Source organism: Morus notabilis, unplaced genomic scaffold (assembly GCF_000414095.1).
Source record: "Morus notabilis unplaced genomic scaffold, ASM41409v2 Scaffold697, whole genome shotgun sequence".
Lineage (NCBI taxonomy): Eukaryota > Viridiplantae > Streptophyta > Magnoliopsida > Rosales > Moraceae > Morus > Morus notabilis.
Genome location: NW_010357121.1, coordinates 365283 through 382822, shown reverse-complemented (window position 1 = coordinate 382822; position 17540 = coordinate 365283). Strand labels below are relative to the sequence as shown.

The following is a 17540-nucleotide window of genomic DNA, read 5'->3' as shown; positions in this document are numbered from 1 at the left end:
CGTCATTTTTGCTGAGTTCCGACGATCTATGATCTTCACCTGGAAGATTATCAAGGAGAAATTTTTTATATGTGATTGACGTTTCAAGGTCATTTGTTTATCTCTAGAGATTAGCGGGAAAAAAAAAAAGAATTCTAAGATATGAGATTAGCAAACAAAATTCTGACATTAACAGTTGTTTGCATTTACATATGAGTTTGTGATTGTGATATGAGAATAATTATGTTTTGGATTTGTCTGTGTTTGTGTTTATTATATTTACCGGTAAATACGTTAACAATTAGAAGATTGAATACGATAAATAATGTATATACTTAAAAATATTGTAGTAATTATAAGTTTAAATCTGATAAATATTGTGTTTAGTATTTATTAATAAAAGTTTGCATCTAGTACATATTGTAATACCTTCAAATACTTTATTAACTACAATTTTGAATATGATAAATATTGTATTTATATGTAATTGCTTTAGTAATTACAATTTGAAATATGCTATATTTATTGATAAATATGGTATTTACTGAAAAATATGTATTTAATGGCCGTCGGAGTTGGTGGAGGGATTTTCAGATAAATATGATATTTACTAGTAAATACGGTATTTATTGGTAAATACAATGTTAAACGGTCGCTAGAGTCTGTGCTTGAATTTTTAAATAAATATGATATTTACTGATAAATATAGTGTTAAACGGTCACCAAAGTCGATGGTCGGATTTTTAGGTAAATATAATATTTACTAATACATACAGTATTTATTGATAAATACGGTATTTATTTGTAAATACAACGTTAAACAGACGTCAAAATCAATGGTCAGCTTTTCAGGTAAATATAATATTTATTAGTAAATACAATATTAAATGGTACATACGGTATTTATCAGTAAATACAGTGTTAAACGATCGTCGAAAAACGGTCATCGATCGCTGAAAAATAGTCACAGGTTGCCAAAAACTGGTCTCCAATTGCTGAAACCGGCCACCAGTCCCGACCATGGCAGACTTACTATAATCTACTTATTCTAAAAAAATATGTTATAATTTACTATTTTTTAAAAAATAGATGTTTAGGGAGAAGAGTGAGGTAGAAAAAGAGATTTGGGAATATTTTTGAGGTGTTAATAATGTTTAAAACTTAAAATATCAAATTATGCTATAATTTACTAACCACTTTACCAATTATGTATTTTCCTCCTTATCACTTATAATTATAATTGTATCTCCAATCTAAACATATAATTATTTCGGCATTCAATGAAAACTATCACCCGCCACTGTTAATCAGATAAAGAAGCAACACTTATTCAGAGCCGCAAGATTAATAAAGAAGCATCCATCAAATTCTACAATGGTAAAATCTCCCATGAAACAAAATAGGCAATAAAAACGAGTGCATTTCCAGTAAAATAAAAAATAAAAAACAAAACATTTTCATCTTTACAACACTAGATCCCTTGACCTACGTAATTAAGAAAATCCCATTTCCTCGTTCCTTCTCGAGAACAAACTTGCAGTAAAATAATTGTTGTTTCTAACCTATTTTTGCAACATTTTCGATCTATACCAACACATGCGCTCTTCATTTCATTGAATAAACCAACAATTTGTACTTCCGTGTAGGTTTGCAAAGAAGATGTAAAGGGAACTATTGGGAAAAAATGGAAAAAGAAAAACAAATCAGTCGACTACCAAAGAACAAAGCATTATACACAAAAAATGGTCTGGAATATGAACTCAAAACAATACAAACCATAAATCTACCACGTTATGTTATGGTCTTTTTCTCAATTGGCATACCACATGAAAGTCACCGGAGACAAATGGTCTAGGTAGATTGCTCAGCTTTTCTTTCAGCTTCTGCTTCCTCTTTAAACTTCTTCAAGGACGGGGGTGGTCTTACAACAATGCTTTTCTTCCATTTCCGATCAAGCTTTCTGGACAGTCGCTTATTGATTCCCTCCTCAAGTTCTCTTTCCCGTTTAACGGTAAGCATACGAGCAATCTATTGGACATAACCACCTTTACACAATGAGTATGATATCAAGGCAAAACATGTAGGAACATATCTAGTGAAGGCTTAAGAACAAGCCTTAGAAAGTCACAGACATAAGGAAGCACAAAGAACTAGCAGTAAATGAAAGTATGATGAACAAGCAAGTGTATAGAAGTCAGCAGGTTAATATATTCGATAATTCCAATCCTAATATCAAGCAGCGAGATGCAACTTCTTTCTCAACGTATTGTCGCCGTCATTAACCCTTCCACAAAACAAAAAATGGTATAATGCCACTCATCTCTCTATCCAGTGTTTGATAGCTCTGATGTGCCAGTTTCAATAATACTAACAGTAAACCAGAGAGAAACAATGCCCCACTAATCATCAAGCAGCACCAAAAACAACAACAAAAACTCTGAAAATACACACATGAATTGCTAAAAGGCAAATCATCCACCCTTAATGCCACTAAGAACAGCCAGCACAACAACTGGTAGATACTGCATTAACTAGATAAATTCATCATCACTCATAAGTGTGGTCAAAAGCCATCACTTAGAATGCCACACAATTTAATGTTGAAGAAACTACACAGAATATATAACATCTCTAAGGCTAATAATATCACCATATGCTTAATCAGGAAACTTCTTGTCAGCTAAAAAGTAAAAACTCCTGATTCATCATTAGAAAAGTCTTATGACCCTTATGTGACATGACTTTAGGACCATCCATTCAAATTTTCACCAGGAGGCTGCACATAATTCAGAGGTTCTTGCTTATGGCACTTTGTTGTATTTAGCCACTTGACAAAATGTCAGCAATTAACATCACATCTAATTGTTTCATATCCCGGCTTTAGAGTCCTATATTTTCTAAATGATTTCCATGAACTTCTCTTTCCTAATTTGATTCAAAATAATGTTACCGACATAATTTAGAAGCGTTAAACTACTCACATATAGTTGCGAGGTGGAACAAATAAAAGTTTGTATCTCCGATTAACTCAAGAGAAACAAATAAATTGCAATATCACTTCCAAATTACAAACTCTTAAGGTTTCCTCGCTATCCGAGGACATAAGAATGGAAAATTTCATCGTTTTGTCAATTGGTTGGATCTGAATCATTTCAAATATCCTGCATAGTGCATCTACAGAATGAAATGCAACTTTCCTGTCAATTTACTGCTATTATGAATAAATCTCTAAAATAAACTCAGTACACCATGGCATTAAGACATTCAAACAGGAAATATAAAGTTCAAAACATCCCCTTAAGCCCATTAAGTTAAGAACCGAAAAAACTCAACACAAACTCTTCATTCCAACTAAAAATATATCAAAAGATAAAGGAAAAAAGAAAAAACAACAAAATGCAACAAAATCCTTTGTTCTCCCTTATCAATACGCTTGAGCATGTCATTCAATAGTGGAGCAAAAAGACTTAGAGTAACAATACACGCCATGAAAATTTTATCACGAACATCACAATGCATACATTTCAAAATTCTACAGGTTCTATAAAACTAAAATTACTACTTTGTCTCAGTTTTTTTTCCCCCCTCTAACAAGCTAGGTTTTTAGTACTGAAACTTTTTTTTTACAATATGTGTAATTTTTCTTCAGTAATAATAACCCAGAAAATATTGTCCAAATAGATTTGGTATTCTTACTCTATTAACTCCTCAGCGCAAATATTTTCTAAAATCTAGTAGACTCAATTGTTTTGTGCAATAAATCAACTCAATTTCTCGAGAAACAAACACCCTGTAAAGCTCGGACCTTTTTGCGCATGAGACGGAACTCGCTGGACTTGAACTCGTTGCGAGAAGATTTCTGGAGGCGGAGCATGAGGAGATCACCCTTGAGATCGATAATCTCCTCGTTGATCTGTTCGGTTGTCTTGGATCGGATTTCCTTGAGTTCCTCGTCTTTCTTCGCCATCATCACCGCCGACGAAGGCTTCCTTGGGGAGCGGAGGAGGGGAAGACGAAGGGGATAGGCGTGTTGGAGTCTGAGTCCGCCATTGAAGAAGGAAGAGGAAGAGTTTGGGAATGGAGAGAAAAGCTTTGGAGTGAATGTGGCGGGTGAAGGTGAGGAGGCAATAGAGATAGGGCTTAAGCTCATCATCTTCGTTTCGTTTGGGTTGAGCTCACTCGCTCTGTGTTCCACTGCTATTTGAGCGATGTAGATAAGGCTGGTTTTCACTTTCCCCCCTCGCTCCCCCCCAACACACACTCTCTCTTAACAGAGGGAAAACGACGTGTCGTTTTATGTTAAATGTTTGCTTTTTTTTTTTTTAAGGGGGAAATGTTTGCTTTTTTTTTCTTATCTATTTATTTATTTATTAATTAATTTATGTTGAGTGATTAGAGCTGAAGTTTGGCCTCGGCCAAACAGACCGGCCTAAGACTCGCTGTTGGCCTAGTTCGGTTCTAATTTTCAGGTTAGATTGGATTGTTGTTTTAAGTCTTAAAGTCGGTCCGGCTCAAACATTATATTTTTAAATATTTTTTTAAAAAAAATCTTATAAAATTTCAAGCCAAGTCAAGCAAGACCAACCTTAAATTTTTTCGGCTTAAGACTGAGCTAGGCCGACCCTCTCTCTTTTAGGGCTGGCCCGGCCCGGCCTGAAATTTCCCCTTAGGCTATCGGACCTAGGCCGCACCAGGCTAGGCAACACAAACTTTGACCTCTATGAGTGAACTTGTGATACACGAAAGTTTCCTGTTGTTCGTTCATTTTGCTACAGTAAAAAGCTCTGTTCATTTTACCGATTCGAGTTTTGCTACAGTAAAAAGCTCTCAGAAACAGTCACATCTAACTTTTTTGCTACAGTAAAAGGCTCTCACATAAAGTCACATCTTAACTCGAATCAACGAACTAAACGGGCTCTTAATAATTTTACATATTAGAGCACAAATCTTAAGAAGGAAGCCAATTTTTTTTCCTTTGAGATTTTAACATGAATTGCATAGACGAAATGACTACTTTGATACAATGTAGTAGAATTAAGATCCATTTTGGGATTTTTAAAAGTTAAGAACTAAAATAGAATGGGATATGCAAAACTCGCCTTTTTTGAGCTATATTTAAGTAAATGGTTGAAGTTTTCTAAAAGGGAAATGATCATTTTTCAACCGTTGTAAATCAATGATACATCAATTCATCACTGATTGACTTAGTAACTCTTAACTGATTAACCAAAACCTGTTAGTGATAAACCAATTTCAATCAATAATTTATTGTTTCATCAGTTATAAGCTATTGGTATATAAATGGTAAACTGGTTATTAGTGATAAACCATGTTATATCAATGCTTGACCACTGTATTTTTTTTTTTTTCTGAAAAAGTTCTCCCAAAGCAAAAAAAAAAAAATCGACCATTTTCCTAAAATAAGTTTGGCCATTAATTTAAAAGGGATGGCCAAAATCAACCATCTGCCTAATTGTTCTGAATAGAATTTAGCGTATAGCTTGGAATTAAAAATGAATTATAAATTGATGTTGTTTTAAGAATTTCAATTCAAACCAATAAAATCAACCAAAATTTATTTTCTTTCTATTTTTTTTTTAACTTTGTACTTATTTCTATATCTGCATGTATGTATGTCATTTTCTTAATAACTTGATATTATTTTACGTTATTACGTTTTAAGTAAAATTTCAGCTAATTGAAAGACTTCCAAAAAATAATAATAATAATAATGGCTAATTCTACGTCATCAATTCAAATTTTTCTTAAATGTCAAGAATTATTTAATAAGGGTGATAACTAAAGTAAACTAACATTTAAATTCCATATTATGTATGCAAAATTCACACCTAACTTGTTGATCATGCCCGAAATGCCAAAAAAAATTTTAAATCCCACTAATACTATAAAAAGTGGGGCTGATAAGCGAATTAAACCACGTATAAAAGTGTTTAACCATTATCCAAAAATATAATATTACAAATATTTACAAGAATATCCAAACAGTACCTCTAGACACTCACACTAGTCGCCAAGTAATCATTAATTTGATAATTCTGGTTTTATATATGTTCATTTGAATCGAAGATGTCAAGCATTAGTCTGAATAGAGATTTGTAATTTAAGATAAACAAAAGTAACATCATTTTGAGCATCTCCCAACCTTATTTGGGTATAGGGAATTAGAGGAATACCACATCTAGAGAGTGAGAATTCGAATATTGTGAAATTTTCAAACCAAAGTGGTACAAGTGAATAACTAGACTTCAAAACCGGTAAACAACCTGGTTTACGCTTGTAGGTACACAGCATTGAAGAACTATGGATACCAATCACTGGATCATATTGCTCCCTTGCATCCCATAATTTAAACTCGCTCTTCTCAACTGCAAAATTGTCAAACGGGGAAACAGGGCTTTATGTTCATTTACTCTGGCCAACTTGATCAAACTATCAAATAATTCAAAGAATAGAAAGAACAGACAGGACAAAGAATGAAATAACAAACCTCCTCAACAGCTTCTGCCATGACTGAAACATCTTCCTCTCCTTTCTTTAAGACCTCGATACGAGCTCGAATGAGCTGATTTTGTTCCTCTGCCTAGGTTTAAGGCGGTAAAAAGGCAACTTAGTAATGCAACTGTATGTAATCCCCAATGTTCAAGTATATACTTGAATCAAGTGTTTGACTCACTTTCCTATTCACTTTCTTTCCATTCCAAACCTAATCCCTTCACAATTACAATCACTGATGAATTGGTAAAAATCATGCTTTAACCACTTGGGATGCATGTAAATATATAAATTTATACACATATACAGATAGAGAGAGGATTGTATAAGACAGCGTTGCCACGTGGAAAATAAGATGATACCATCGCGTAATGTCAATTTTAGAAGAAGCAACACAATGCAGTTGCATGTATTAGTGTATTACCCTTTGCAGCATATTCTTCAAGTGCTGGATTTCATTTTCCTTTGTCGTCAATACATTCTGACCCACATCCACTACATTAACCCTGCACTTGAGTTCAAGTTACAAAAGTCACAAAAACGAATTCTACGTATAGCAACAAATGCAACATGCAATTGGAGGAAACAATCTGTAACTAGTGGACAGACCACTTATAAAAGAAAGAAGTAAACTTGTAATATTAGGGATTAGGGAATAATAATCACAGGCCACAGCAGAGAACTCCCAAAAAAAATACACAAAAAAAAAAAATCAAAAACAAAAACCCTTAAATAATAACAATGAAGAACGGTTTGTGTTCAGTGTTTCATGGAACATCTTGTTTCCAGATTTGTGAGATCCAAAACTGTAGGCATCTCAAAACGATAAATGTTATAGGTATGTCAGTATGTCTGAATTGGATTATTTGGTTATATATGTTGGCAAGGGTTTGGGAGAATTGTTAGTAAAAAGATGACATTACTTGTAAAAGAAAAAGGATATAAATGAAAAATGCCTACTTATCTGAATGCAAAGAATCCAGAGCTTGTTCTTCTACAAGTTGCTCCACAGTATCCAGAACAATTCCGATCTACATTAAGAAAATTTATGAGATAAAACCAGACAGAAGAAACAAAAACAAAAGGTCTGTTTCATGTTAGAATCAGTTCAATATTTTCATATTCATGCAAGAGCACATTCAGCTTGTCCCACGGTGTAACTTTTACTTGCATTATAGGTCCATGTACCAATTATGTGAGAGTTCTAATTTATAAATACTGATTGTAGTAACATGACAAAGCTCTGACATCAGGAAGAAAAATACAGGGGAAAAAAAAAGGATACCTGTGTTTCTTGAAACAACGATTCAAATTCCTCCTGCGATATTCAACAGAGACAAATGAGATTCAGATTGTATCAATTTTATGCTAGCATATCACACAACGTTTAAGGAAATCTATTCCAAGAAACAAAAAATTATGCAACATTGTTAAGTCTATAAGAAAACCCATTAAAATTTGTGTCAGAAGAGGTACCTCTATGTTTCCATGCACAGAAGTGGCAACCTGGAAATTTGGTGCCAATAGAATCGAGCAGAGCAAAATTAACTCAAGGTTAACAAAACTTATAAAATTTTTGCAATGAAATAAAACATTATTCTCCTAAACAGTGAAAGAACTCTGTAGTTGAAACCTGAGTATTGGCACATAAGAAGACAGTGCAACCTTTCACGAACCAAGACAAATGAAAAAAAAACATTAACTCTAACCTTAGTTAAGTACAACAAAGACATGTTTCGAATATCTCCACTATGATGTTGGGACAAAGTACCCAATGTGCAAAGGTTTACCCAATTCAGAAAACTAGACGACCTGACCTTCAGATAGTAACAACCTCTAGAGACCAAAAATCTTATAAAAGCCGACTCATTCTTTTTAAAATGCCTCCACCATTACTTTTCTCTTGCAACAGCCTTCTCTGCGTCATTTCTATAAAAATAAAAGAGCTTACAAGAGAAATCCCTTACAATCCTTCCACGCCTATCATAAAACCGTTCAGCCATCAGAGTATTTCAAGATCCCTTTGTTAGCGTCACCTAAAATAAAGGAGCCAAGGGATCCTTTCCTTTGAGTTGTTTGAATTTCACTATCTTTCCCACCAATAGTTTACAGGGCATTCTCGTATCATTTTCGTTTCACAAAATTTCAAAACCATCTTCGATAAATTAGGTTGACTAACTTGACATAAGTAAAGTTAGTCTATAAATGATATTTTAAGCCTAAAAAAGTACATAAGATATTGTCTACTGCATACAAGAAAATTTAGGGCAATAGTCAATACCTGAATAAATAGCCGATGGAGACACTCTTGCTCAGTAGAAGTAAAACTTGGAAATGCCTTGCAAATATCCTTTAGATTCATATAGAGAAACATAAATACTTTCAAACAAACTTAAATGGAAAACTAAACTAACTTTAACCAACATAGCTAAATACCATTGTGTAAGAAGGCATTGGATTATAGAAGAAACATTTGCCATATACAAACACATTGTCCGCATAAATTCGTTACTAAATATCTCATCTTTCTTAGCAAGATTTTGGATGAAATTTAGAGACGACCCAAGTCTCAAACTTTCGAGTAAAACAAAATTGAAAGTATTTTGTACAAAATCCAAATTCAAAATACCAGTAAAATTATCCAGATTTTCATTAAGTAATAAAAATACCTGCTTAGAACAGGCGATGAGAAGAGAACGCATAGCAAGCTTGAAGGACTTTTTCAAGTCCGCTTGCCTCGTCCCAAACGGAGAAGCACCAAATTCGTCCCTTTTCTGCATTGAAGAGTCTATAATGCGAAGAAAATACATAAAATTAACAGAAATCAGTAAAAGAAAAATATGGAATCTTCCATTTTAGAGACCAAATTTTGTTCAATCGAAAAAGAAAGAACGCAAATTGTCGAATATCCGAAATGCTTACCTACTAGTGAATCCACTTAGCGTCTTCGCGATGAATTCTAGAGAGAGAAACGGAATGGTGAGAGAGAAACAGGTCGCGAGTTTGATTTTCAAAAATGGCTTTTCTCTCTCTCTTTCTCTGGCTGCATTTGGCATTTCTTTTCGCACTCAAAATCAGTTTTTTTTACTTGTAGTCAAAATTAATTTTAATATTTAATAAATCTCTTCAAAAATATTTTTTAAAGAATTTATAACTAAAATAAAAAATAATCTAAAAATAATTTTAATTTTTAAATTATGTGAAAATTAACATAGTATAATTAATAAAATTTTTATAATATTCATAATACTCTTAATAAAATTTAAAATTTACAATCTTTTTAATTTAAAATTCAGACTCATAATATAATATAATATAATATTGTAACAAATAATTATTGTAACAAATAATATCATAATTATATTAATAACTCTAATATTATTATTTTTATCATATAATATGATATTATAAATATTATAATTATATTAACAATTTTAATAATATTGTTATATTATATATCATAATTATATAATAATAATTTTATTATATTATATTACATTTTATATATTATAATATTATAATTATATTAACAATTTTAATAATATTGTTATATTATATATCATAATTATATAATAATAATTTTATTATATTATATTACATTTTATATATTATAATATTATAATTATATTAACAATTTTAATAATATTGTTATATTATATATCATAATTATATAATAATAATTTTATTATATTATATTACATTTTATATATTATAATATTATAATTATATTAACAATTTTAATAATATTGTTATATTATATATCATAATTATATAATAATAATTTTATTATATTATATTACATTTTATATATTATAATATTATAATTATATTAACAATTTTAATAATATTGTTATATTATATATCATAATTATATAATAATAATTTTATTATATTATATTACATTTTATATATTATAATATTATAATTATATTAACAATTTTAATAATATTGTTATATTATATATCATAATTATATAATAATAATTTTATTATATTATATTACATTTTATATATTATAATATTATAATATTATAATTATATTAACAATTTTAATAATATTGTTATATTATATATCATAATTATATAATATATTATATAATAATAATTTTTTATTATATTAAATATAATAATAAATATATATTATATTGTAATTATATATATTATATTATAATATAATATAATACAATCATAATTTTTAATTATCCATAACAATTCAATCTCATAATTTACTAAACGCTATTATACTGATTTTAGAACCAGCATAGATACTACAATTATAGTTTACTAAACACTCAGTTGTTTTTTGTAATAGTTGTTTTTTCTTTCAGCGCAACTAAAAGTAATTTTTTTCAAAATCTACAGTAATACCAAACTAAGCCTATGTACAATTGTGGTGTCGTTTCTCATTCATATCTTCACAGACCAAGAACTACGAGATCGCCCCTTTCATTCTGGGGTGACGGAGGGATCGTACCATTCGAGCCTTTTTTTTCATTCTTTTCCCGGAGGTCTGGAGAAAGCTCCAATCAATAGGAAAAAAACCTCCCTTCCCGAAAGGAAGAACGTGAAATTCTTTTTCCTATTCTTCAATCTCGAAGGATTCTTGAAGGAAGATCCTTATGTTTGTTGTCGCGAAAGGGACCCGAGGGGTTGATCGGACAACCTGGGTCGGCGTAGATCCGGATGATTGATGGAAGAAACACCAAACATATCCCAAACTTCTCGCTCCCACCGGCCGGCTGATGGAAATAGACTGACTACCGGAGATATTCGTGTTACTTCGTCTGCACTGGTTTGTACACGAATGCGTGAGTTAAACGGACTCCTCGGGGGCTACTTAAGGCACTTTAGTGCAAACCAGAAGGACTGGAGCTGTTGGATGTTGCTCAGTGCTGCTATAACTTAACAACCAAAAAGCTCTGCGTCGAACTTCAGCCCCTTCGAGTTGGCCACGGGGCAACAGCCTCTGACGCCCCACACCATTGCGGTTTTTCCGACAAAAAGACTTACATTATCACACCAAGATAGCTCGAGAATCAATTTTGAAACTAATGACTAAAGTGGGATTTATATATATTTCAGTTATTATTTTAATAATATTATTATATTCTATATCATAATTATATAATATACTTTTTTATTGTATTAAATATAATAATAAATATATATTATATTGTAATTATATATATTATATTATACTATAATATAATATAGTCATAATTTTTAATTATCCACAATAATTTAATTTTATAATTTACCAAACACTATTAAACTGATTTTGGAACCAACAGAACTACTATAATTATAGTTTACCAAATACTCAACTGCTTTTTGTAACAACTATTTTTTTAACACAATTAAAAGTAATTTTTCTAAAATTCACAGTAATATTAAACTAAGCATCTCGAAATTCGATTATTTAGGGCTGGACTTATTACACACCTGCGTTTTATCAAAATAACGGAGAGACCCCTTTAAACAAAATAAATCACGTCAACACCCTTGCTCTTAACTCTATTAAGTATAAATACGAAATGTCCATTTACTATCAGCCTTTCATCTAATTTCTCTAAATCTCAACCATTCATTTATGTTCATTTTATATGAGAAACAAAAAAAAAAAAAAAAACATTGTCTTATTTAAAATAACATTTGATATAAATTGGGAAAGCCAATCTGGGTAGTGGCCTGTTTTTTGTTAAAAGTTAAAAATACAGCAAGCTTTTGAATAGGGCGTCGTTTTTGGGTCTAAACTGCAGCGAAATGGTAAAACGTCAAGCCAACAAAGACCTACTGAATGAATTCGAATTGCATGTGGTTTTTTTTATTTATTAGAAAAGGTGCAAAACTATTCTTTTATAATAGTGACTCATCATTCTATTATTGACATCTTAATCATAATTATTATTTTATCATATAAAATAACTTAAACAAATTAAAATAAAAGGAACTATGTAGAACACATGGGACAATATTGATTTCAATTAATGGCCAATTCCAGAAAAATTTCTTTTTGATATGAACAATAGTAGAATTTAAACACTTAATACCATGTCATTCGGACTTTGAACAACAATAAATTCAAAGTAAGAAACGACATATGCTTTTAACTTAGCAACAACTATCTTGCCGAAACAAAAGGAAGCCTCTCTTTTAGAATAAGTAATTTTGAAACATACTCCACATGTAATAATGTTGTGTTAGAATCACTGATCAATTTATTATTTATTGTATAATGAGGAATTTATTTATACATATATATGTTTTTTGGTTCATTTTAAAATAAAATATTATAATTTTGGTTGAAATAAAACTGATTTTGATTTGAAGCACTCAATAGGATAAAAGATCTATATAATAAATCAAAATAAAATAATATTTAGTGAGAAAAATGTAGAGAGAAAATTACTTAGGAATACTTATAAGAAACTAATATTATACAAGGTTGCAAAAAGACATTATACTAAGATAATTATTGTTCCCATTCGAGGATCCGGGTCTAAATCCCCGCGTCTCCTAACGTTATTGGACTCGCTTCGTGGACCCAAACCACACTCGGAAAAATTCTATGGATAGTAGTTTGGTGGGCCATGTGTGATCAGATAGGCTCATTTATCATTTAATTTGATCTGATTTGAATCCCGCTTGGGGAATTTTCAAAATTAATAGAATTAAATGTAAATAGATGATGGGGAATTACCAAAAGCCTTCCATTCGTCCGAAGTCCATGCCTTAGATTGTTTTCTCCACTTGACTAGCCTTGAAACTCGATGTTTTGGCTTCAACGAAGCCTTCATCCGCATCGAAATGTGCCTAACTATGTCATTCTTCGTATCAAGATGTTTGATGGAGCACTTCCTTGTGCCCAGGTACGCCTAATGGAGTCGTTCTTTATGTTAGGCGTGCCTCTTTTTGCACACGTCAGAGGAACTTCATTCGTAGCAACTTTGTTCGAAGTAAATTTTTGTGTCAGAGCAAACTCGACGGCTGCTTAGCCATGCTTACACAATCCATCTTTGACAAATTTTGACGCACTATCAAATCTCCAAATGAGGAATTTAATAGAGCACAAAGTTGAGTCAAAACACTCTTAAGAGTTTCAAACCTGGGGAAGCTCTAAATCATCCTAAAATTCATAATTAAATCTTTCCATTCTCAGACCATCCCTCTTGCTAGTTTGGAAAGGCACCTAATGACCTTACTCCATCGAGATTGAGTGTGCAGGCCTCCATCAGAGTGCCGTCGTTTGGCCTTTGGAGCTGCCACTCAGAACTTTCCATTCCATTTTTGGACCATATTTCTTGTTAGCCCAGAAAGGTGTCTGGAGATTTTGCTCCATCAGGATTGAATGTGTAGGCCTCCATCAGAGTGCCACTAATCTTCCTTCTGAGTGAATTTCTAGAACCTTCCTTTCCTCATTTGGTGAGTCATGTCAACTCCGAAAAGGTAGCTGACGACCTTGTTCCAAACAGTATTGCGTGTGCAACCTTCGTCAAAGCACATCATACGGACGGACGGAGCATGTGTCAAAATGCCTCCAACTTCCATTATAAATATCCCTCACTATCTTGCCCATTTCATCAACAGACACCATCACACTTTACACTACCTAAGAGGTTTAGCTAAAACTCTTAAGATTTCATTCTTTAGAATTTCTCACTTTGATTGTTCTTCTTCAAGTCGTTTGCTACAAAGACTTAAAGCTCTTTAAAGTTCTTAAGTGGTTGCTCAGTTTTTAAGTGGCTGTCAGTCTTAAAAACTCCTTAAGAACTCTCTTCGATCCTTTCTCGTCATCATTCAAGGGTGTTCCATAACTTTTTCACTCATTTTTCTGGAAGTATTCAAGTCTTATACTTGGAGTCACTCTCGCTCACCATCAGAGCAAGTGCTCCAAATGAATTCTTCGCTCACAAAGCAGCTCATGTTTGTCTTTGTTGCATCTCTCGTCCCTCCAATGAAGCCTTATCTACCATACGAGTTACTCCGCTCTTGGAACAACCCATGTCTATCCCGGAGCAAAGTTCCACTCAAGGCCCTATGCATCCTCCAAACTCCATCTCCATCAACTAGCTAATCACTCCTCCCACCATTCTTCATTCGTGTGGTTCCTCTTCAAATATTTGCATATTTGTTAATTTATTTTATAGGTGTACTTCAAGCCTCGGCAACGAAGTAGGCCATAGGATCTGATTCCTTCAATTCTCTTTAGACCTAAGTAACCCCACATCTCCGTTGGAGGTCCTACCTACTTCATTGACTTCGAAGCTTGCTAAGGACCACGGCCACGTCAAATCCGATTTCGACGAGTCTTGCGCTTATACATGTCAACCTCTCAACACGTCATCTATCTGAATCTACCATGCCCCGACAATTATTTATAAATGCCACATTTTAAAGATTAATGTTCTAGGTGACTGCAACAAAAATATTTTTACGCGGAGGCACATTTAGGAAAAGCTTTTTTAATAACGTACATTACAGAAAGAAAATTATGTTAATAAGTCACTTTTGAAGACATGAGATTTGAAATAAAAAATAGATGTAGAACAAAAATGAAAATATTTGAAAGAAATTATTGTCACAAAAACAAAGTGAGCAAAAAAGTATTTCAAAAGCGCATCAAAGAAAATAAACGATATGCGATTGTTAAAAAACAATAACAAAAACGAAAGAATAAAAAAAAGGAAAAAATGAGGAGTTGCCACGTGTGAAAGAACGAGGGATTGACCAAACTTTCTTTTGCACTTCCTTTATATGTTAGTAATGTTACTAGTTATAAGTGCGCGCGAGCGCGTGAATTCTTTACAATTTTTTTCATATAAAAATTTAAAATTTCTTTTAACATTTAGTAGTATTTATTTATTACTCACCTAATAATTCAGTTTAGTGAAAAAAGAAAAAAAATTACAGAGCACATTTAAAAGAAAAGAAAAAAAGAAAAAAATCACTTAGTAAACTAATTTTAGGGTACATATAAAAAGAATTATTTTAGATAGAGTAAAGTGAGAAAAAAATCATGTAAGTTAAGATTTTTGGTTGATGGATTCAGAATCATGATTCAGAACAATTTTCGATTTACATGTGTTTTTTGTGAGAGAAAATACTATAGCGAACCATGAACCATGATTCGAATCATGACATGAATCTAGCAACCAAACAATAAAAAAAATAATGCTAAAGACACCAATTCAAATCTCAACTCTTGTGTATCAACTAATGTAATATGTGAGTTGTTATTTTTTCATTGTTAGATGTTTAAAACATTACCACATCAATTAATGAAAGAGATTGTATCTACCAATGAAAAATAACGACTCACTTGTGACATAGTTGGTACACAAAAGTTTAGATTTAGATTGATATCCCTAGCATTACTCTTAAAAGAACTAAAAAAAAGGAAAAGAAGAATAGAAATAAGAAAAAGTAAAAATAAACAAAGAAAGATTAGAAATAAGAAATTGTAAAAAAAATAAAAATAAAAGAGAAAATGAGAGGTTGACATGTGGCAGAAGGATGAGCAACATCTTTAGCTTTTTTATGTATGTTAAATTAGAGTGGATATTTAAAACATTACCAAGTCAATTAATAAAAAAGATTGTATCTATCAATGAAAAATGACAACTTACGTGTCACATAATTGGTACATAAAAGTTAAATTTTGAGTTGGTATTCTTAGCATTACTCTTAAAAAACTAAAAGAAAAATACAATAAGAAAAAGTAAAAATAAACAAAAGAAAGATTATAAATAAGAAAATGTAAGAAATAAAAATAAAAGAGAGAAATGAGAGGTTGACATGTGGCAAAAAGAAGAGCAACATGTTTAGCTATTTTATGTATGTTGATTAACGCCCGAAAGTATTATTCACAAGCGGTCAATTGTAGCATAGAAGGGCGGTTGTATCCACAGAGAGGTGTCATAATAAACAAGGAAGATTAGCAGAATAAGAACGTTAGAGAAAAATAAATAACAAGTAAATTAAAGAAAAATAAGAGTATTTTTTTTAAGACTTCATTGCAAATAAAATAAAAGAGAGAGAAGATTTGTGTGAAGAAAATTCAGTAGTAAAAATGGTAAGGAGTCGAGAATCCTTAATGTTCGTTCTCCAATTCAAGTTTTGATTCACAAAATAAAAGTATCGAATAAATTAAATCTCTATGTTGATTTTGCAAAAGTTATTGTTACAAGTTATCCAAAATCGACAATATATCAATTTGGCAATATTACAGTAAAAGACAATTTGTAAAATAATTTGAATGACAAAATAGTGCATGACAAAATTATATAAGAAAAGTGTGACTGAACTCATATAAAAATTGGCACACAATATTTTAAAAAATAAATGAAAGATAGATGAGATTTAATTCATTCGAATATTGAACTTTACAGCACAAGGAATCAAAACTCGAATTGGGTCGCTAACAAAGGTTCATCTCTAACCTCACAAAGAGAACTCTAGCCTAGCTTGCAAAGCATTCTCACAAGTTCTAGAGAGAAAATATGAGAGTGACAACAAGAGGATAGAAAACTGAATATGAAAAACTTAACAAAAGCCTTAGGCTAACCTCCTATTTATAGTGTTCAGAGGTTGCCTATCAAATAAAGAAACAAATAATAAAAATGGAAAATTACAAAAGAAAGGAAACAAAATAAAATTACACAAAAAATAGGAGAAATCAAATATGTGATTTGAGGAGGAAATCCAACAATTTGCTCTGATTTTGGAGGAGAAATTCAGACTCAGCATAATAGAAGACACGTGTTGCAATGGGATTGGAAGTAAGAGCCACGTGTCGCGATCATAATGGTTGGAATTGTTGGCACTGGTCAGAGTGGAGGATAACTGGCGCGCGCGGAGAGGAAAGGCAGGTTGGTGTCGCGGGTGTAAGGTCCATGCGGAAGACAACTGTCGCACACATGAAAGAGGCTTGGGCTGGCACAATGCATGCAGGACCCACATGAGATAGGCCTGGAATGCGCTGGTGATTGGGTGTCACGGGAACACGCTCTAGTGGTTGCGCGGTGCTGGTAACGCGCGCGAGGAAAATTA

The 17540-nt window shown here is 32.0% G+C and overlaps 2 protein-coding genes across 3 annotated transcripts; both read right to left on the bottom strand.

The window, feature by feature from the left end:
• Positions 1-1564: 1564 nt before the first annotated feature.
• LOC112091780 (50S ribosomal protein L29, chloroplastic) lies at positions 1565-4222 on the bottom strand. The gene is made up of 2 exons (XM_024166231.1): positions 3785-4222; positions 1565-2007 (listed from the first exon to the last, which is right to left on the bottom strand). The coding sequence occupies exons 1-2, from the start codon at positions 4130-4132 to the stop codon at positions 1831-1833; spliced, it is 525 nt and encodes a 174-aa protein (XP_024021999.1). The 5' UTR covers positions 4133-4222; the 3' UTR covers positions 1565-1830.
• Positions 4223-6014: 1792 nt separating this feature from the next.
• Positions 6015-9516, bottom strand: LOC21404952. Of its 2 annotated transcripts, none has more exons than XM_024166283.1 (9): positions 9415-9516; positions 9162-9280; positions 8774-8842; positions 7969-7998; positions 7778-7810; positions 7453-7523; positions 6917-6998; positions 6488-6580; positions 6015-6365 (listed from the first exon to the last, which is right to left on the bottom strand). In XM_024166283.1, exons 2-9 carry the CDS (start codon positions 9270-9272, stop codon positions 6312-6314), a joined length of 543 nt encoding a protein of 180 aa, XP_024022051.1. In that variant the 5' UTR covers positions 9273-9280; positions 9415-9516; the 3' UTR covers positions 6015-6311. The 2 variants fall into 2 exon arrangements, with proteins under 2 accessions (XP_024022051.1, XP_024022055.1); XM_024166287.1 differs by having other exon boundaries at positions 6313-6365; positions 6488-6576.
• Between the last annotated feature and the right edge of the window lie 8024 nt (positions 9517-17540).